Raw genomic sequence first — 23,158 nt, 5'->3', positions numbered from 1 at the left:
TTGATGAGAGAAATAAAAAGTGCATTTTACATGGAAAACTTAAAAGGCCTTGATTAATTAGAGCAACAAGAGAACTGCTCAGAAACAATATGAAGATTGTCTATGAATAGATCTGAAGAACACATACCAGGTAAAGAAGTATTTAATCTAAATAGTAATGCTGGCATAGAACCAAAATGACATAAATCAGACATGGGTATGTATACAAATTAGAGATATTAATCATTAAAGCAAACAAGTTCTTGAGCTGACTTCCTCTGGGAGTAATGGGGACAAAAAAAAAACTAACTGCTTTTATTGGACACAGTAAGTCTATGAAATGGGTGATGTAACATAGCTGCTAGTGATCACAGGGATTGAATTTGGTGGTCTAGTAAGACATCTCCAGCTGTGTGCTTCTCTCTTGTTACAGAAAAAAATCACAGATTCTTTCTCTCTCTTTCCACCAAGTTAGCATATAAAATGTTCAGTTTCATTTGCAAGCTAGAGAACAATTTCAACTTACTATTAAGGTACTAGAGCATACTAGCTAAGAAAATTTTCAAGAACCACTTGAGCAAATATTTGACATGGCTTTTCTAGGTGTAGCTGGACAGGCTTACAGAATTGGGTTGGTCTTCTGAGGTCCTTAGGCTTGTGTCTTTCTGGACTCTGGATTAGCAAAACTGCAAAAAACCCAAAGTTATTTCTGAGAAAGTTGTTGAGTAATTTACACTCTGTAACTTTTGGAGATGTTTGTAGTGGTACATTATTTATTATTTTTGCAGTGTTCAAAGTGTTCTAGGAAATTCATAATTCAAACTCAGTTCCCAGCAGGAGATCGGAAGCTTTTGGCTTTCATACCTGGGGAGTCTGGTATACGCAAAACAAAATACCATTATTGTATTTAGCCTTTTCTAGCAGAGAAAATGCAGTTTGGTGTAAGCTCCATCATAAAATGCTTTTCTTCTCTGAACTTCCTCCCAGAGTGGCAACAGGGTTCTGTGTTCCATCATTCTAGACCACTACCAGGGATCATCAATAATAAACTACGATGATGAGAATGGCAAAACATGTATGCACATTGCTGCTGCTTCAGGCTACAGTGATATTATTAGTGAGCTGGCTAAAGTCCCGGGGTGCAACCTGCAGGCCCTTGATGTGGATGAAAGGTAACCATGGAAACTCTGACTGAAATTGCTGCTTCCTTTCTATTAACCTGAGACTAGCTCTGTTTATTCTATAATGGTGTTTCCTGTTTCACAGGCCATGGTCTTGTGCACTAGACTAATGAACCGCACTTAGGGAGAACTGTGCTTGCTCAGAAGCAGTGCAAAGCAGTCCAGCCCACACATATCATATCTGGTATAATAACTGACTAGTAGGAATGTTATTTAGCTTTGTGTTTCTGGTAGGAAATGATAAGATTATGTGTGAAAGGACTTTGTCACCATTTGACTTAACTTCTTTCAATCAAAAGTAGACATTCTTTTCAAAACAATAGAACAGGATCCTACAATTTGACTAGGATCCTGCTGCTATTTGTATTTAAGAAATGGCAATGTTCCCTTGTTTCATTTAAGAATGAAACACATTCTCCCGTGTTTCATAAGAATGCTTACACAGTATTCCTTAGGACCAAGGGAACTTCACCTTCCATTTTGATGACGCATTTGATTTCTTCTAGGATGACATACCTATACCATAAGTGCACAAGAGTCATCTCCTTTACTGTTTTTCAGCCCACACCTACCTCCCTTGGAACTTTGCTCTAAAATCTATTTAATGCAAACAGAACCAACTGACTGTTCACATTGCTTATTCTGCTCAGTGGAGCAAAAGCGAACATTTTCTTGGCTTAGGCCTTCAGGTACTTAAAATAATAGCATTCTTCATGGAAAAGTGCAATAAAATGGAACAGAAATAAAACCAACAGGGTTCTGGAGAAGTTTCTAAACATCAGTAAAATGTAGCTGAGAAGGCTGTGTTTTTATGGAAAGAAGAGTGAAGGGAGGAGTTTAACTACAGTAAAGAGCTCAGTAAGACGTGACCTACTATTGCACATTCTCAGATATTTCCATAGATGTTATACTTGAAGAGAGGAAAAGATAAGCTGTTCACTGTAAATACAGCAAATTTCCATTCTATTATGTGTCCGACTGCATCCATCTGAAATCACTGGGATTGCAAAGAAACAGGCAGAAGAAAGGTTAATTTTCTTTTTCATTCTCACAGTTTTCTTATGGTGTTTTCTGTGCTTCCAGATTTTTCATAAGTGCAAAGTATTACAAGTTGGAAACTTCACATAGTTTTCCAAAGACAAGATGCAAATCTTCTGCCAAGCAGAAAATATGTTTAATTGTCATGCACATATTCAAGACAATTATATCTGCTCCAGTCTGTGCCCGTCAAAAAACACAGAAACTGACAAAGAGCCAACAACAGCCTGGCAGATGTGTCCAGTCCTTCTCATTTACCCAGAGGAGGCTTCTTTTCCAGTTACTTCCACGGAGATGCCTGAGCCAACCATTGCTAATTGTGTTTGGTGTAAAGATGAAAAGACCTTGTCCCTGTGCAGGAGACACTATGCAGGAGACACTATAAAGATCTTTTTTTTCTAATTCTGCTTTGAAAACTTCAGGGACTCTTCCCACTCTGCAGCTCCAGCAGTTGCTATTATATAGCATGTATAAGCATTTTGCAACCCCAGATCTACTTTCTTTACAGCTAAATAGTCACACATAGATAGAAGTTCTTCAGTGGCCTTATTACCACCACTGGCAACTACATCAGCACGGGGTAAGTCACTGAAGAATACCATAAAATGGATGTTGTGGATCTGGATAAGTAGCATAGAAGCACATCTCATTATGTCATTAGTAGTTTCAATAGTAAATTTATCCATTTATTTTAATGATACTCCTCCTTTTCCATAGGACACCTTTGCACTGGGCTGCAGCAGCAGGGAAAGCTGACTGTGTGCAGACACTGCTAGAGCTGGGGATAGATAGCGACCCTCGAGACATCAATGAAAACACTCCTCTGATATATGCAATGTACTGTGGGCATACAGCATGCATCAATCTGCTGTCTCAGGAGAGCAGGTAAAACAAAAGTTCACATTTTGCTCATATACTGCTAGTTACTAGAAAGCAAATATATTGCTTTTTGTTTGCTATCATAGGGTTTGAGCCCTGGGTGATGTCTTCTCGATTCATATGCAATACTCAGTTCAAGTTTTCCACCCAAGTAGCAACATTAGAATTAGTCATCTACTGAAAATTCATCACAGAGGTTACAGTGTTAGTCTGCCAATCAGTAGAGGGTTCTGAAGCAAGAAGATGTGAGTATAGATCTTGCTCAGTCGCCTTCATTCAGAAAATTTATCTTACAGAATAATTTCACCCCTCACTATTATGCCTTCCTCTTCTTTGAAAGCTCTGTAACTAGCTGTGTGTTCATTTAATCTGACATAGACTGAACACAAAAGCAGCTTTGCCAGGTAGATAATAAATTAAATTTCAAGTCTGCATCCTCTGGATAAGTGTTTAGGAGTGTTTTCCTTATTTAGTTCTCTGCCTTGATTATATTATTGAATTCTTCTTACTCTGACTTTTTTTTTCTGTTAAAAAGTATGAGCCTTTTACCACTGCTTATGATCTTCCTCTCTCTTTGTATTTCTCATGTTTCAGCAGTTGTCATTTAATTAATTTTAGTTCTTCAGCTTTGGTAAATGAGCATGCACTTATTATCACATTTCTTTGTGCTTTCCCCTCCTTTCAGTCAGAAGTTAGTATTATTTCCTATGTTACAAATTCTGAGACATGGGTAACATTTCCCCTCCTCCTCCTGCACTCTGCCTGACAGAGTAGATCTGAAATGTTGGTTAGCAAAATCTCATCTAAAAAACACTACTAAAAACACTACAGCATCATTACTGTAGGCAATTATCTTGATAGATCTAAAACTACACCAGACATCTTTAGTACAAGCAAGGCAAGGGAAAGGGAAAGGGAAAGGGAAAAGGAAAAGGAAAAGGAAAAGGAAAAGGAAAAGGAAAAGGAAAAGGAAAAGGAAAAGGAAAGGGAAAAGGAAAGGCAAAGGGAAAGAAAAGGGAAAGGGAAAGGGAAAGGGAAAGGGAAAAGGAAAAGGAAAGGGAAAAGGAAAGGCAAAGGGAAAGGAAAGGGAAAGGGAAGGGAAAGGGAAAGGGAAAGGGAAAGGGAAAGGGAAAGGGAAAGGGAAAGGGAAAGGGAAAGGGAAAAGGAAAAGGAAAGGAAAAGAGACAGGGAAAGGGAAGGGAAAGGTAAAGGGAAGGGAAAAGAGAAAGGGTAAAGGAAAGGAAAAGGGAAAGGGAAGGGAAAAGAGAAAGGGGAGGAATGGCCAACTAGTGCCTTTGTTACAGTGTTAGCAATGACTGTGCTGTTGGAAGTACTATTTTCCAAATATGACATAATACAAAGACCACTTGGTTTTAAAAATCCCATCATGTTATTCTTGTTATTATTGGATCTTGCTTCACCAGTAAGAATAATTCCGCAGCTGGTAGATGCTGAAGCCAGGAAAGTTTGTTTATTTTTTTTTTCCTGATAGCTGCACTGAGCCTACATTAAGATGAGTGTAAGGCAATGAACCCCATAAGAAAGAGTGAAGTAACATGGTATCATTTATAGTCTCTGTTAATTACAAACCTGCATTCCTAATTTTCTGCCTCCTTGAATGACTCCTGCAAATGTGTCTGAACAATACATACTCCATTTCATGGGCAAATACAGTATTTATTTATTATTTGGCAATAATGACATCACATTTTGATTTGTAATTCCAGTAGATCTGAGCCAGGTCAACAGTTTCCCTCCCAGAACAACAGACCCCCAAAGAAAGAAGGACGATTCAGTATACTGAACCATATCTTCTCTTTCAAAAAGAATAAAAATGATCAAAAAAACAGTCAGAAGGAGAAAAGCAGAGACCGAAATCCCAGAGAAGAGAGGTCAGATGTAGATGACATCATCACCACTTTTGATTGCATTATGGACACAAACTGCAAAGATAAGCGTGTGACCACTATTGGCTTTAAAAGAAGGAACACAGACACAAAGTACCTCATACCAGAAAAGAAGCAGCCAGAGTGTCAGGGACTTCTGCCCATCAGAACCCAGAGCCTTCCCCCCATCACTGTGGGCAATTCCTTCCTAACTGCTTCCCGGAGCACATCAACCTTCTCCTCCAGCACCAGCACCCATCAATTTGCACACGAGTCTCTGAAGAGGCAGAGTGAACACAACTTGCTGGACCCCAGAAGCAGCTGCCAGGCTTTGTTGGGTGATCCCTGGAACACAGGCTCCAATCAGCTATTCTCCTACTCAGCCTGCACTAGAACTCCTTCAGACAAACTGATAAATGGCTTAAACTCTGGCAGATCTCACCATGTGCGTTTGTGCCCTCCCCACCTTCCCTCACTTCCCAGTTCTTCATCAGGTAATTTCTTTTCTATCTTCCAAACCCTATAATGTCTACTGATGTAGCAAGCTGAGTCAGAAAAAACTTCTAAGTCGGACCCATGACATTCCAAGTTTTTCAATACCTTTTCCAATTTCTTCTCCCTGTATGTAGTAGCAATTGAAGATAGCATAAGTACAGAACATCAGCTGACAGCTTAAGCAAGGTGCTTAGGGGTGAGAAATAAGAGATTTAAGTAGGTCTGATGAAGAAATAAAAATACAGGTAGTCAGGAAGCACAGAATGTACCTGAGCAAGGTAAGTACCTTCAGATCATATATGTGCTTTGTGAATTGCATGGTAACACCCTCAGACACACCTGCTGTCCTGTGTCCACATTTAGTCTTGGAACTAGATGTGCAAGGGAACAGTACTGCACTCAAATCTCCAACTGTGCTGACAGCTGCTTCTGGATCCAACCAGGTAAGCCCATGTGTGCCATGCTGGACAGCTCTGCACCTTGGCACTTTTAGACTGTAGTGTCACCCCTTCTCACCCTTCCTACCCCAAGTGCCAGCATTTTGGTCCAAGGTGCTGCTCTTACAGTTTTTGCAAAGCTGAGTTCAGGTTGCTAGATTTACAGACACAGAGTAAATGCTTTTATGTTGTGGTTTGGAAACTGTAATGCAACAGTAACAAAGAAGAGCATCAGAATTCTGAAGTAAACACAAAATCAGGGGTTGACTGGATTTGGGATCTAGTACTTTGTTTGACTCATATTAATGTTTAAATGAATGTGGCTGGCTAGCCTGCATGCTGGAGTTTACCTCAACATATCAGTGTCTTCAACTTCATCTCCTTTGGGATTAGTCTCATGCCAAAATTAAACACATCTAGCGTGCTTTCCAACCACTGTAATATCCAACAGAAAATGAAGCAAACAAAAAAAAAATCCCAAACTTACCGATACACCATTACAAGAAGTAAATATTACACAATAAGTTAATCTACCCTCACCCCAACAAACAAGAGCTGCTATCTTTTACAGGAAATAGGAATGAACAGAAACCCTCTCTGAAAAGAACACTCTCAGAGGTCAGGTAACTATCTGAGCTTGCATGATAGTGCAGACTTCTACGTGAAGGGATCTATAAAATAGCAAATCTTTGTTCACATCTCTAATAATGAGAGTAGATGTGGCAATTTCAGAATGTTTGGTTATTCTACGTTGTGCAAACAAAGGCTGGATATTTTACACTGGTTTTCAGGGTTAAAAAAGTAGCTATTCAAAAAGTTCCACTTCCTGAACATCAGGCCACATTCCTGAAAATTTGGTAGGCCTGATCCATAAGTGTCACTACTTTTTTACTATGCACGCTTCAGCTATTCACTCTACCATACAAACCCCAAACTCCATATGGCTACAAGGACTGCTCCAGCATGACTCTTTCTACACTGAACTCTTCAAGGTTCAGCTCACACATGAAAGACAAGAAAATCTGCAGGGCTTCTCTACAACCCAAATATAACAGGCTACACTGAGACTGAGATATTTGAGGGCTGTTGACAGCAGAGGAGGAATGAACTCAAACTGGAAAAACCAAACCTGGGGATAACTATAGAAAAACATTTCTTCATGGGATTAGCTAGACCATGAATGCATGTGATGTGGAAGTAACGATCATGTTACTTAAAATGTGACTATAGATTTTTTTTAAGACTGTGGAATACTGTATGGTTAAATCCTTTTTTGCTCTGGACAGAAGGACAGGCAGTTTTCTGTGAACATCCTATGATAAAAAGTTGCAACCAGCTGAATCAGGACAGACCCTGAATCAGGACAGACCCTGAGCATCCATTCAGTGCTCTGTTATCTGCACAGAGACTTGGTATAGCACCCGCAATCTACATGCATGAATAAGGGAAAAATTGTATCAATTATGGGAAATCTTCTAATTGTCACAATGGGAGCAGTCTTTGCATGTCCAAAGGAGGAGTAAGTCATTTTATCCCTAACAGTTTATTATCTCCCTCAGAGAAAATAAAGCCTGAGTCTGCTTTAAGCCCAGCTCTCTGTGTACCAGCTCCCTTTAACAAAACTTTCCAACAATAAAATGATTCTTGTAGCTGGCAAAAAAAACTTCCACTGAAGCATATGAATTAAAAGCTTTTAAGGACGCAAGGAGTGTCTGACAGGAAAACATTGCACAACTCAGATACTGCCTAACATTTCTTCATGATAAAAAGATCTGCTTATCCTCCTTCATGCCTGTGTGCATGGTTTAAATCTGTTTGCCCCTGTAATGACAGGCACCTGACTTGCTGTGAATTAGAGCTGCATTTACTGTATGAGCTCCAGGTCTCCAGTGCACTGTGCCTGCAGGACTGAGAGGGATCAGAAGTAAAGTAATCCTGGCTCCAGCCCAGCCAGCAGTGCTGTGCAGGCAGCTGTCTCCGAGGAGAGATATTTCCTCATTGGTTTTTTTCTGCAGAAGGCCTAGCTGAGGGGAAAAACTTCATCTGGACTCTGAAAGACAGTGAAGTGTTAAAACTGCATTTCTCAAGTCATGACTGTGGGGGTTAAAAATAACTCCCTAATCACTGAACATCCAGGGCAGGATTATGGGTATCAATAATCTAGAGGAACTCAATTTTAAAATTATTTTCTCAGCTAACACCCAGAATTGATTTTCTTGCATGACCTTTTATTAAAGTCAGAGTTGAGTAAGCTACTAAGGCACATAGACTGGCACATAGACTGGGACTTTTGGAGGTATTTTGTTCTGGTTTCTGTGCTCCTGGAAATGAAACATGAGTCACTATACTAGCTGAGACTTTGCATTTACACAGCGGGGAGAAGTTGCTTTGGGTAGCAATGAGACTTACCTTACAGTCATGGCACTGGTTTCACTCAGAATAACTACTTTGTCTTGCCCTCCACTGGGAAGAGCAAAGACAGATTATACCAAAAACCACTGTCAATATTGCAAGAGTTTGCCAGCCACAGTGCTGAGCTGGCATCCACAATCCAAAACATTTTGTATTAATGAGCTTTGTAATCATCTCTTTTTGCAAAATGTACTGCCATCTACTTTCCACAGGGAAAATGGTGCAAGTAGAGAAACTCCAAGCAAATAGGTAAAAGGGAAACTGTCTCAAATGTAAGGCAGCTGTTAGCACCCCCTAACCAGCTGGAGCATTTTTTTTCTTTCATTCATCTTTTAGAGTATCAACCTTTGCTGAAGGTGATACTTTATTAAGGGTTTTACTACACCAGCCCAGTACCTTCTATTTGCTTGTACAGGTAATGTAAAAAATAGGCTATTATTAAGCTTATGTTGGCATAATCAGTATGGTATAGCTCAACAGGAAGCACTTTTTGGCCAGGAAAGAATAGAGCAAAGATGATTGGTGTAGCTGTTTGTTTCTCAAACTGAAGGACTGATTTACAGTGGGACATTCATCATAATATTTACAATTTTTACACAAAACACACCACAATGTGGTTCGCCTACCTAAATGCAAAGGAAAAACAAAGAACAACCTGTAAAAAATGTCAGCAAACAAAATAAAATGCAGAGCAGTCCTGCATTCTATGATAATAAATTGTACCCTTTCTATTTCATTAAAAAATAAATATCATCATAAATATGCTCTTAGGGATGACAAAGATGATATAGTAAAAAAAGAAAAACTTTTTTCTCTGATGTTACATGGAGCAGATAGAAAGAAAGGGCAGAAGAATACCTTCCCTTGATGCCAGAACTTTTAGACACAAGGATTCCATTCCAAACATTCATATCAGCCTTGCAAACATGATTACACTTTGTACTGTTGTTTTGCAGCCATATATCCCCACTTATGAAATAAATATGTCTCTTGATAGAAACAACCTCCCATAATCAAGGCCATAATGGTACATAAACCATTAGTTCTCAGCACAAGCATTATTGAAATCAACATAATTCAAATTTCACTAATGGAAACAGCAGGCTTGATACTCTGCTGTTTTGGAATTTATGTATTTATTTCTTTGTGCACAGTGGATGCAATGTCTATAGAAGAAATTTCCCAAGTTTTACACCCATTTATGGATCACCCTGGAGAAGTGTCAAAGACTAAATAAAGAGTAAAACATGGGAAAAGGAAACTAAAGTCTGTTTGTAATAGACATACCTCATCTGTAAGGAATTCTTAGTCCAATATACATCAGCTTTATGCCTGGGATCCAGTAGATTGAGCCAATGGTTATCAACTGCAGTGGTCTTTGGACCAGAATTTTGCTCCATGTTCAGCTGAAGGATGCACTATACCATGGGGATTTGTCCAATAAAGACCACGTTAGCTCCTTTCATAGAGAATCCATTTGGTCAGTAACACAGTTACAGCAGTCTTGACAATTACTTTAGTGCACTTCTAGGAAACAGTTCTACAACTATTTTCCTACAGCTTTATCTTGAACAAGCCAGCAATACATATGTACTTTTAAGTAACTACAAAGCCACAAAGGCCATTTACATAATTCCATTTTTAACTGTTGCCTAAGATGTCCTGCTACATGCAGTCCATGTCTCCCTTTCTCTCTGCGTGCCAACAGAGCATATACTTGATCTGCAGTGAGCTTACATTGCAATGCCATGCTGGATGAGCAGCTGTTTGGCAAGACAACCCAAGACTCCTTACACAGCTCATCTCAGCTCTGGGGATAACAAAAAAGAAAAATCTGGGGACTCAAACATCACTGAATAAGACCAACTCAGGAAGATGATCTGGTGAAAATGTTTATTTGGTGCTTGAATTTCCTCTTTATTTGATTTGTCATTTACGTAGCAAAATGCAATATGTCATCTATTGTATTTTCTTTTTTAACAGTACTAAAACCAAGTTAATTTTAATCATAGCCAGTGAAATGCCACAGTTAGCCAATTAACCTTTCATTTTCCAGTATCTGTTCTTGGAAAAATGTAATTGCCATTAACATAGCTTAATAAGAATCAGTAACAGTTTACATCAGTTCTGCTATGTTTTCATCTGTGGTAAAACCCTCTCAGACCTCATCTTTACTGCTGATAGACCTCCACCAGTCTCATTTACCAACCAGAAGTTGAACTCTATTTGTGTTGTAGTATTTAGAAAGGCTGAGACCCTATTAGAAAAGTTTGCAAATGAAAGCTTTGATTCTGAAATCAAATCCATCTAGTTGAATATTTCTACAAATTTAGTGTCCAAATATTCTTACATGGACCTAGCTACTGGACTGTGCCTGTTTTAAAACCAATTATTATATTATATGAAAGGAAGTGATAAGGGTACACATGAAGGTTATATTAAATCAGTCATTCTTTTAAATGAATGTAGATTAAAAAAAAAAAAAGAAAGAAAAGCTTTTTTCCATCAGTGGTTTCTTGTTATTACATATGCCTGAGAATTACTAAATCTAGGGTTTTTTCTAAAAGCCAGAGATCTACAGTGCATCATATTATTAACAATTATTTTCATACGGTAACAGATAATATTTTCTCTTTCACAGGTAAAAATTTTCAACAGATTTTCACAGACCAACCCAAAATACAAAATAATACTCCTGTACAGAACAGCCTAGCTCCCATGCCCAACCACTGTGCTCACAAACGTAAGTACAGTCAAGTCTCAGTTACAGTATCATACTTGTGTGCCTCCAGCACTGGCATCTGAGGGTTTTGAGAGAGGTTTCATGTTCCTGTTTTCACAGCACCACAGAATGGCTGAGGTTGGAAAGCACATTTGGAGATTGTCTAGTCCAACCTCCATGTCCATGGAGAAGTCACCTACAGCAGGCTGCTCAGGGTCGTATCCACCTATGTTTTAAATAACTCTAATGACGGGGACTACACAACTTCTCTGGAAAGCCTGTTCCAGTGTTTGAGCTCCTTTAGAGCAAAAAATGTTTCTTCTTAGTTATTTGCCCATTGACTTGTTTCTTTTCATAGAATACTACTGAGAAGAGTCTGGCTCCCCCTTCTCAAGGCTGGACAGTCCCAGCTCTTTCAGTCACCCCTTTGAGGTTGGACACTCCAATCCCTTAGTCATCTCCACCACCCTTTGTTGGACTGCTGCTCCAGTATGTCCATGTCTCTCCTGTACTGGAGGTCCCAGAATGGGACACAGCACTCCAGATGTGCCTTATCAATACTGAGCAGAGGGAAAAGATCACCTGCCACAATCTGCTGGCAACGCTTTTTCTAATGGAGACTGTTGGCTGTCTTTGCTGCATGGCCACATTGCTGGCTTATGTTCAGCTCATTGTCTATCGGAACTCCCAGATCCCTTTCTGACAAGCTCCTTTACAGCTGTTTGATCTTCAGCATATATTGGTGCAGAGACTTACTCCTCCCAAGGCGCAGGACTATACGTTTCCCTTTATAAGAGTCTTGTCCACCCACTTCTCCAGCCTGTGAAGACCACTCCTCCCAGTTTCACATTATTTGCAAATTTGCAGGAGGTGCACTCTGCCCCATCATCCAAGTCACTAACGAGGGCATTAAATAGTATTAGCCCCAGTATCAGCTCCTGGGGTATTCCACTAGTGACTGGCCCACCTCCAGGTTGGGTTGCTCTTCACAACCCTTTTCTCCAATAAATTTAATAGAGCTGGGCTAGTAGAAGTGATGTACATCAATACAGATGAGAGCATGGTTCTACATTTGCTTTCCAGAGCAGAGGTGACTGGAATTCTCAGAGACAGGATTTTTTGCTCTTGGTTTCACTATCAATTGCATATATTTGTATGACTCTGGAAGCTTTTCTTAGGGGGCAGGATGTAAAGAGATGGATGACAACACCCTAATGACTGCTTGGCAAAGAGAGGTCAGACATGTGAGATGAAAGCCAGGATAAGTAAAGACTCTTCTGCAGACAACATCAAAAATATGACACAGATTTTTGTGTCCTTTTGCTAGCAAAAACTAGAGAGAAGATGATTAGAACAAGAAACAGTCATTTTCTAAATGTTACATAGCTGAAAAGATTGTCTATCTCTCCCTGCCTTAAGTACAGCAGATAGAGCAGCTTTTACATGAGGATGGGAATCATTCATTTCTCTCATTCTAAAAGCAACAGTTAGGGTAGCTTCTATAACACAGGAACAAAAATAAAACAATCGAGAGAGCAGCAGCCTCTCTGTACTTTCAGCTAGCTCCTTATTCCCAAGGCAGTGAACCAAGGTCTCAAAGAGCATGGAAAGCTTCACCCTGCTCCCACAGACCTGGCAGTGTCAAGAATAAGTGAGTATCCCAGGCTGGATCCAGCCAGCAACTGGGGTGTTCTTCACATACAAACACTGGCCCTACTCCCAGCAGTGTCCTGACCTCACATTCTTGCTCTCCACAAGGCACAAATCCCCCAGTGTACTTTGGATTAGGATTTCCAGTTTACTATTTGTCATCCTACATATCAGCCAGGTCCTGAAGCCCTCAGAGTTAAACTTAGGATTCATTGCCTCTTATGATACGAGTTTCAGAAGCAATTCTGCAGTTACAACAATACTACTAAAAAGGAAACAGCAGATAGTTTTATGGGGAACATCAGACTGGGTAGGGGAAATACAGACTCCTGCACTGCTGCTGCACAGTAAGAGAGGAAGAAGAAAGTAGAGATATGTGGAATACTGAGGTGGTATTCTCTGTCTGCTCAGAGGAAGGAAAATAATCTCACTGCTTTCAAATCCCCAGTTCCAAGACTCCTATTTTTAAGCTTTCTACTAATGTTATCTGTGTTTTCTAGTTAAAACATAGTTGTAAGCAAAATCCTAAAAAAATTAAAAAAAAAAAAAATTTCATAATCACTGGTGCTCTTGCAGTAAATCATACAAATGATCGGGATTTTAGTTCTAGGCTCATGCAAAAAACCTGTGTTTTACAAATAAAATTCAGTTATCACAGTTAATAATCATGGTTTAATTGACTACCAAAGCACAGATACCAAGGTGCCCATTACTGCTTGAACATCAGTTTAAGCCAATAAAGAAATAAATTAAAAAAAAAAAAAAGAAAAGAGAAAGTTATTTGGAAAATAGATTTACATTTCGTCTTTGTTAACATAAATGACACATTTGATCCTAAAGTTTTGCAAATATGTGCTTCAGAGCCAAGATTTTCCTCATCCTCCGTGCAGCCTTAAAAATATTACTGATTTGAACACAGGAAAAATGATTTGGACATCCAGGCAAATGGCTCCAGCAAGGAAGTTTAAATATAAACATTTTTCTAACGGTTTCATTACAGAAGATGTGTGTTAAAAGCATGTAACAAAGCCAGTGGAAAACAAAAGCAACCAGGGAGTTAGAACAATAAAGTAAGCATAAATCAGAAAGAGAACTGAAACTGCTTAGAGAGTAACAGAAAGCAGAAACATCTCCCAAGAAAGGAAGGGCAATGAAAAAAAAAAAAAAAAAAGGAAGAGATATTTTAATCTCTAAGCAAAAACATTTAAAAATAAAAGTTAGAAAGAGGATAAAAGTAATTAAACAGTAGCCTAGGAAAAGAATATTTGAGTGACTTTAAACCACACTTTATAAACTTCCACCCTCCAGACACTCCCAAGGCCTAAAAGGTCCCTCAAGGGCTTCCTGAGTAGCCTCAGCAGTCTGGCATCTCTGTTATACTCTGCATGCTGCTGCTCCATCCCCTGCACACACTTTCTATCTCACCACATGATTCCCCCAAGGACACCTGGAAAACAGACTTACAACAATCACACACTGCTCACACAACACCAGAATCATTTTCCAAACAAATACGGGACTTCTAGAGAACTCTGCTGCTCTCATTTCTTCATGTAGCCTTCTAAGCCTGGTCTAAAGTTTGAAGCCATAGCGCGGATATTACTTGTTGGGGAAAAAGAAAAAATCTATTTCTGCAGGTCATTTAACAATATTTTGTGTTGATCAGTGGTTGGTTTTCTTGTTATTTGTCATGATTTGAAGTTTCTTCTTTCCTAACTCAAAAGCAAAGGACTCCACAAAGCACCATCCTCTCTGCACAGGGTCTACCATGGCCTACCATGGTCCACTGCTTGCAAAAGTAAGAGAGTCTAAGAACCATTCCTTCTGCTGAAGTACATAGTCCTTGGGCAATGACTCCCTGATTCCCATATTATTACCTCTGCAGTTTGTAATAGTAGCTACTCAAGAGTCACTACTGAGTGGAAAAGGTTCCCTGAATTAGTAGCTCTTCTTGTATCACTAGGTCTTTGGTGGTTAACTCTGCCCTCTGTGAATAATTACTGGTGCTTTTGCTCTATACAGCTTCTGGATGTATAGTAACCAGTCTTAAGGGCTGTGTCTCTCACACCCCAGTGCTGGGTCCAGGCTCCTGTGTTTCAATACATATATTAAAACTAGTCACTATATACATTATTTCAAAGCCATCCAGTCCTGATATCCTCACAGTATACCCTAAACTGAGCACAGTATGTAAGACCACATAGAAAGACTTGATATTTGGATGCTGTTTTTTACTCCTTTGAATGAGCATGGGTTTGTGATGGCTATCTGGTCATGTGAATGAAGTTAAACTACCCTACATTTGCCCTACTTAAACACATTGTTGAAGGTTTATCTGGTACAGAAAGTGTTCTGGAGATAATTTACACAGGTGTAAACTTTAATCCACAAACATATGCCTGTGCTCCAAAGAGGGAAACAAGTGAGCCTCTCTGTATGTATTTGGTTTACACACCAAAGTTTCAATGAACTCAAAGCATTCTATAATGTGCCAGAAAACAAATGAACTCATTTATTGTATCTAACCATGCCCAATTCACAGAAATTCAATACGAAATAAAGCAAAGTATTTACTGGGGGGAGGGGTGTTGTTGCTTTTTTGTTATTTTGGTTTGGTTTTCTTTTTCATGGAAAAGAGAACTAAGTGATTTCCTGAAATTTTGAACATGAATGAACTTTGAATATGACCCACAAATTACACTACATTGCCAAAGTTCTAGTAAACATCACCTGCTCAGGCCATCAGAACTTGAATTGTACTGAAATTAGCATGAAAAGAAAAAACAAAAACAAAAACAAAACCTACCTTATTTTTTATGAAAATTTGTGAAAAAGTTAATAACCCTTCCTTATTAAAACTACATAATTTCTCACTTCTGCATCCACTCCACCAGTATCCCAGTTATTCTTTTTGGTGTTGCTTGATGAGCAGTGAGAAGGCAGACTTCAGAAGGTTAACTTCAGATGTTTCTCTGGAATTACAAAGGAATTTATGTGGGTTAAGAGAGAATACTCTTCTCAAGCCCTCATTTCTGTAGAAATTCCCTGAACCTGCACCAGAAAAATTTCTGACACTATGAAATTGGAATAATCAAAGGAGCTGCCAGGAAAAATGAAAATTAAGTCAAAATTAAGAGCCTCTCAGGTATTTATCATAACAGATGTAGATGAAAGGAAATCACAGCTGGAATGAGAATGGAATCAAGGAAAAATCAATGTGAAAAAATTCAAGGAAGATTCTGTGGTGTTAACTCCAGTAAGGAACTCTTCATATAGTTAAACTGAAAACCCCAAACTGTTTGTATACAAAAAGCTTGGGAATAAAATGGAGAATAAAATGAAAAGAAGCTAATGCAATTCACAGTAAATTCTCTTCCTGCAGAGAAAAGCAGGTCTGCAATTAAGGTTTTGAACTCTCCTTTTTAAAAAAAAACAAAAGAAATTAGTTAGCAAGTTTCCTGAATGAAGGAAGTTGAGGATTTTGATTTAGAGAATATTCAGAAAAGATTCAGAACTATACTAAATTTAAAGCACAAACAATGTTACACTGCTGAGTGTGAGATGGAGATTAAGGATAATCAAAACCTACGGTTCCTTAAAAGATTTCTGACACATATGAGGCATACAACAGCTGTGGTTCTTCAGTTTCAGTGCAGGTTTTAGTGTGCTTCAGGGTAATGGTCTAGTTTTGTGGCCTGTGACTTGCAGAGCCTGTGTGGATCAATCCTCATGATTGACTGTGCCTAAAGCAACCTAGACAGTGTCCCATGTTAGAATCATAGAATCATAGAATCATTAGGGTTGGAAAGGACCTTAAGATCATCTCGTTTCAACCCCCCTGCCGTGGGCAGGGACACCTCACATTAAACCATATCACCCAAGGCTTCGTCCAACCTGGTCTTGAACACTGCCAGGGATGGAGCATTCACAACCTCCCTGGGCAACCCATTCCAGTGCCTCACCACCCTAGCAGGAAAGAATTTCCTCCTTAATGTTCTTCCATTTCATCTTCCCAAGAACTTACCCTGCGTAATAGAGCATCCTTACACACAGGTTTTGTTAAAATAATATATTTCCATGCAACATTTCTGTTTCTATCAGCCTGTGGTTTTTGATGAAAAAAGTATCTTGTGTCAATCTGTTCAAACAGACCAAGTCTCCTTCAGACAAACTATGGATTCTCTGCTTATCAAAAGTAAACCTTTGAATTTATCAAGTCTTATCAATCACCAAACACAAAGTAAATCACTTAGATTTACTGGAACACTGGAATTGTTTTCTTCAGTTGAAGATTAGCTCTGCCAGGCTTTAGAGATCTTTTTAATCATATTTTAATCACATTTTTCAGATGCAGGTTTGAGTACACACAAGACAAACAAATAATGTAGAAAATTCATTTGTTAAAATGTCATGCTTTTCACTTTCTGTCCACTCTTTCTCTCTTTTTCTTTTTCCTCTAGTTCAGCTGCAGGGTGGTAAGAATTTTAAGTCACTGCCTTTAAATTCCCCAAGGACTGGTGCAGTTATTCTCCCACCAGCCCCAGCCTCCAAATCCCATAAAAGGGGACATTCTGAGAATCATTTGCTCTATTCCATCTTGCCTGGTGTATCAGGAGAGCCTCTGAAACCAAGCTGTGTCCTACCTGCTATCCCAAGCCAGAAGAGATCTAACCCTGCAGAAGACCTTAAGAAATCTCTCACCAAACCAGATGCTGAAAATTAACTCATTACACTAGCCTCAATCAGTTGAAATATATCTAAGAGCTTGCTACAAGATAACCCTATAGTAAAATCTCATTAATTTGCACTGGAGTGTAAATGAACAAAACCCAAGAAAGGGTAGCACATCACAAAAGCTGCACTGTGTATTTATATAGGCATTTTCATTGTAGTTTTTATTTATGAAAATTACTAAATCAATATTTAATGTGCTGTAAATCTATTTTGTGAATGGAATCCTCATAACATGCTGTCTTGTTGCAGCAATGTGCTGTTAAGTCTTTCATAGAAAACAGGATCAAAGAGTAAGATTTTCTGCATGACTTAAAAGCTGAAAGTAGGGAATCAAACTGTCGGGGTTCTCTGTAGTTTGTAAATGCAAAGGTGCTGATTCTGAGGCTGTGTGCCACCAAAAACATCTTTTTAACATTATAAAATCAAAATAAAATGCAGTCTTAAAAATAAGGGGGTTTGGCTCTTTGTTTTTCACACATTTTCTACATTGTAAGCTTGTGGGTTTTGAGAATTCAGCAATCTAAATAAGTACAATGAAATGCTAACCCCTTTGGGACAGACAGGGCTGTAGCACGCCCTTCATTGCACTGACAGATTTATGTCTCTTTCACTTGATTCTTCACATTCCTCAGTGACAAAAACGCAATTATGCATTGTTATTTTCATAAAACAAGGATTTCACAGTCCTGAGTTATTCGGCATTATTACATCCCTTTGATCACCGAACTGAAGAAGAAAATCTCTATCTAGACTGCTGTTCATTCAAGAGCCTTGGCAAGTGCTATAAGCCTTTGACTAAACATTTCACAAGACTGTCCTCTCCTAGAGGCCAACAAAGATGCCAACCTCTACTTGCTTCAGAATGCTTACCTAAATCTTGCTGCTACTACTCTGGAGACTTTCCCACTTCTTATTACAGAGGGGCTGTGGGCATTACTTTGGATGGGGGAAAAGGGAGGATCTTCCCGTTTCATAATACATTCTGTATCCCCATTTCTAGTAAATCTGTCCTACATTAGGTCTCCAGCAGCAGCTCTTTCAACCAAGATATAACATTTCTGTTTATCTCTAGATAACTTTTTATTAGCTGTACATTTATTTTGCTGTGTCACAGCAAAAGACAAACCTGACATGAAAGATAATCATGTCCCAGTAGCTGAAGTTTCCAGTTTCCTTGTGGCAATGACTGTAAATAGAAGGGTGGCTAGTAGCTGTTACACAGTTCCAGAAGGAAAAAAGCAGAGCACAACAGCTGCTCTGATGCAACACAGGGAAGAGGGAAATTTTGCACAAAAATGAAAGGATATTTTATTTTTAAACATCTAATCCAAATGTAAGGGTATAAAGCCCAAATTCAACAAGTGATGTAATCCTCTAGCTTTTTGCTGAAATCTGTGAGAGGAAAATGCTCACGTGCTTGGGCCTGACAGCCAACCTAGTCCCTAAGGCTGGACAGAAAAACTATTGCACAAAAGGAGCATTCTCTGCTAGGGAAAAATCAGTTCTGGCATGCTGTGTTTGTACCTGACCAGTCCTTCTCAGTCTAGCCTCACTGAAAAGTCCAGAATCCCTCCTACTGTGTAGCAGACTGGTATTTGTTCTACAGGTTCTACAGGCCCTCAAGCTCTCCAGAGCCCCTGAGCTTCTCTGGAACTTCACTTGCAATCCCCAGATTCTTAATCTGACTCCAGCCCTTTTATACCTCTCTCTCCCTGCGGCCACACAAGAGGCAAGTGGTTTGTAAGTCAGTTCCTAGAAACATTCAAACTTCAGTGCAAATCTTAAGCCACTATCAGTATAGACCAGATGGTTCTGGTGCAGACTGCAGAGAGAAGAAAGAAAAACTAATTCATACATCTCTGACTGGCAGCAAATAATCTCTATGTTAATCCTAAGTGTCAGCGTAGACATCACGAGAACAAGGTTTATCTCCACAAAGTGAGAGCCCAGAGTATCCACTCTGGCAGAGATTAATTTTCTGTAGTTTAACACACTCTTGGAATGGATTCAGTGTATGGAAGGAAGAGAAGACCAAATGGCACAGCAAGAAAGTCCCAGTGAGTTCAAATGTTTGTATCATCTCCATTGCCACTCTAGCCCTTTTGAGTGGGTTAGAAAACTGAGCTTTCTGCTATCAGCTGGAATGCATCAAATCCGCTGGAATGCATCAAAAGAGGTAGGCCATATGCTGCAACTCCATTTTTTCCTGAGTAGAAGAGGATCCTCATTGCTATGATTGGCTTTGAGAGACAGGGTGAATCTCTCATCTCCTGTGTTACCCTGCCAGTCCAGGGATAAGGAAAGTCCTGGGCTGCCTAATAACAATCATGTAAAAGCTGTGGTAGGGCCATTTGTTTGCCAGCTGCAGTTCCATGCTGGAGACAAAGATACAGGAGCAGTCTGTGTTGGCTTTCCACAGAAGCTTGAACAAATTTAAAATGTTTCCAGTATTACAGTAAGAGAGAAAGGGAGAGACATTCCCCCATGCCTTTGGCTAGACACTTCCATTCCCAGAAAGGAAGTAATCAGCTTTCTGGTTTTCCTATTCAGCAGTGCTTTGTTAATGCAGCATGGACAGATGAAGCAAAATAATGAAAAATAAAACACCATCAAAGATAACTCTGCCTTTCAAAAGAAATTCCTTCAGAAATGCAGATTTTCAGGTGCAGTCATTTGAAGACAGACTCATTACCACCACCTCCTCTCTATACAATCAGTTTGCATGACAGAAGATATCCACCACCTGATTTTTTCCTATCATTGCCTTCTTATTCACTCACCTTTTTCATAGAAGGAATGTTTTTTTTCCCTGGGTCTACAACCCACAAAATAGACTCTATGCTCAAAGGAAAGCATTGAATACAGTACTTAACAGAAGTAGTCTTAAATGGTCGGTATTCTGAACTAAGATCCAGGTCACTTTTCTAATGTGTTTCTTCTGTACTGTCAATAAAGAAGTAGTCCACAATTTACCAAATACAGATCTTTTAAAAATTAATGCTCACAGAAAGCAATAAAAATTATTCTCAGAAATGTTCTCACCAAGAACTATTCTTATCTTTTGTATTGGACAGCAAATGTCTACAGTAAATAAACAAATCAAATTAAATTGAAGTCTTTCACCTTCAGAGGAGAGCAGACTGTTGACTGCAGCATACTGTATGAAAGATAACAAATGAACCAATACCTATTTAAGCTACACTGACCTCTTGTTCAGATCTTTCCTGGAAGATAATGGCAGGAGAGACAATAAAAGGCTAACACAGTTGATCAGCAATTGCCAAGAAATGTCTGGTCAGTAGGTCATGACAGAGATTTTTTTTCCTCTGTCTAGTAATTAAATATCTTTGGCATATTCTTCTGTGACACTAGTTGAGTGTTAACTCCTAGAGTGTTGCAGTACCCAGCTGTCTGGGGAGTTTGGCTTGGCACATAAAGCTAAGAAAATATATGTACATAGAGGATACATTTTCTGACAAAAACACAATATACTTCCTCACTGGAACACACTCTACATTTCATATATCATTCTTATGAAGAGGATTTGAGAATGCTTTTAAAAATGGTGCAGCCTTTATTCCAGTGGACAATTTAATTATACATAGATACTGAATGGAGTGAGTGGTCTACTCTCCCAGTAAACTATGCAGGAGGTTAGCATTATTCATTTAAAACAGAGAAAAATGTAAACATATGTAAAACAAAGGATCATCCAGTATTATGGGGATCTTTCAAAGGCTATTCTATTGATGAGCAGAGTATCTGACGAGCCAGTTAATTTTCTGGTACAAATACCTAAAGAGGAAGCTATATCCTCTAAGATTCAGTCCTAGCAAAGAATTTTTAACACCCCTACCACTGCCAAAGGTGGAGATCTCTGTCTCTTCATCCCAAAGAGAACACCATCAAGGATAAGTCTGCACGACCTATATGCTTTTCCACTGCAGAACATCAGAAGCATCCTAGTTAACACTTAGGAATACAAAAGCACGCATCTTTTAAAACAATTCTAACAGGGTTGTAAGAGCTCATCTGTCACATCAATGCACTAAGAAAAGGCTCAGAGCAGCTCTCCCAATGTGTCTCTGTAATGATTATCATCACTACAGAAGACACCATAGTCATAGCATTCCCTATAAAAATTACATTAGGAAGATTAGCTTGGTAAGAGGACAAGTGAGGGAAAGGAGCAGGAGAGGAAGATCTCCTGCTTACACACCGTGCCAAAAACTTCAGCTATTAATTTCAGCCTGTCAACTGAGCTGAAAGTAGCTTAGCACATATACTGAAAACTATGAAGGAAGACATTCCCACAGTGCACTTACACGACTGAAAAGAAATGGGACTTTATCTTTCATACACAGAAGTTGAGGGTATCCAAGGTAATCCAAGAAAGGAAAAAATTTACAGTCTAACCAGAAAGTCTAGCCTTTACAGTTGTAAAGACTGCGTTTTCAGTTTCTAAAATCTGCCCATACTGTCCTGTTTGTGAAGTGACTACTTGTAGTAGATGCTTGGAAATAAGGCAGAGATTTATTACTAAAAACAGCTAAACCAAACTGTTAAATGATGACTTAACCCAGAGGCTTCGGCTGCCATTCTGTTCAGCTCTTAGCATCAGACAGATGTACTTCTTTTCTGATCTGGAGGTCTGGAGCTTCTTAAAGATTCGTTCACTCTTCAGCTGTGGATCCACAGAGACAACAAATGTAGGGAAATTATCAAAAAGGGTTGAATGCTTTTGAAAATTCTAATACTTAAAACTCTAAAAATATCTTTGCACTTCAGCCTAGTTGCACTATTACACTGTGGTGTTTTTTCCACAGATCACTCTGTTGTGATTTTACGGAGATTTTCCTCCCATTGTTGATTTGGGCTTTTTTTCAGTTTGTCCTAGAAACTACAGACTTAAGCCACTTGAAGCTTGTCACTGTCCCTGTGGTACTCCTCTCTCAGCTAGACATTTTTCAAAGATTGATTTTCCTGTAAATAAATTCTCATTGTGGATTCCAAGACGTATCTTTTGAAAGCCACTTCTGATTTGCCATTGCTTAGGTTTCTTCAGGAGACACAAAACATAGCCCACTGAAAGGGTTCATATTGATTAATATGCATGGAAATTTCCACTCAAAGATACATTGACTTGCCAGTAGCACAACCAAGGAGCCCTTGCTGCCATTCTACTTCCTTCTGTTCTGCTGGGTTTTTTAATGGCCAATGAATTTACATTGGGATTTTATTGTTTTCACTCTTACATACCTGCCTAATATACAGTTAACCGAATACTGTATTTATAGGCACTTTAAAGGCTCAGCTCAAGCCCTTCCTATAGTGTTCCTGGCGCAGAGTTCATATATACTACTTAGTTTCAGAAAGACAAAAAACCAATGCGTCAGGGTTTTCAGCAATATTGCTCCTTTCTATGGAGCAGTCATGGAGAATTCACCTTCTTAACCATGGTAATTGTGGTTCACAACAGCAATAATACTTTCCCAAATTCTTTTGTCATAAAGAAAATTTCATTTTACACCAATACTGTCATATCTATCAACATCAGTTTTCGATGTTATTTTTGTAAACATAAGGTCAGCACATGCCAAACAAGTGTCAAAACCAGAATTTAAAGCTGTGGCAGGAACCAGGGTAAGCTCTTTATCTAAATAGAAAAAAGCAAGCACCAGTTTTTGCACACTTCTGGTGCTCTCTGGTAAGGTGGTAAACAGGAAAATAGTCTGTTTTCACACA

At 39.0% G+C, this 23,158-nt stretch overlaps 1 protein-coding gene across 2 annotated transcripts in view; it reads left to right on the top strand.

Moving 5' to 3' along the window:
- Positions 1-11,977, top strand: part of ANKRD55 (ankyrin repeat domain 55) — a 45,636-nt gene extending 33,659 nt beyond the window's left edge. Inside the window, exons 7-10 of one of the 2 annotated variants that reach the window (XM_062609513.1) lie at positions 967-1,151; positions 2,916-3,083; positions 4,805-5,457; positions 10,949-11,977. In XM_062609513.1, coding sequence (XP_062465497.1) covers positions 967-1,151; positions 2,916-3,083; positions 4,805-5,457; positions 10,949-11,112 — 1,170 coding nt within the window. In that variant the 3' untranslated portion in view covers positions 11,113-11,977. The remainder of the gene's footprint in view (positions 1-966; positions 1,152-2,915; positions 3,084-4,804; positions 5,458-10,948) is intronic. The other variant, XM_062609514.1, reaches the window with a different exon arrangement.
- Positions 11,978-23,158: the final 11,181 nt, after the last annotated feature.

Source organism: Pezoporus occidentalis, unplaced genomic scaffold, assembly GCF_034315485.1.
Source record: "Pezoporus occidentalis ecotype Australia unplaced genomic scaffold, CSIRO_AGI_Poc_V1 ctg139, whole genome shotgun sequence".
NCBI classification, from domain to species: Eukaryota; Metazoa; Chordata; class Aves; order Psittaciformes; family Psittacidae; genus Pezoporus; species Pezoporus occidentalis.
This window is presented reverse-complemented; position numbering and strand designations above follow the sequence as displayed.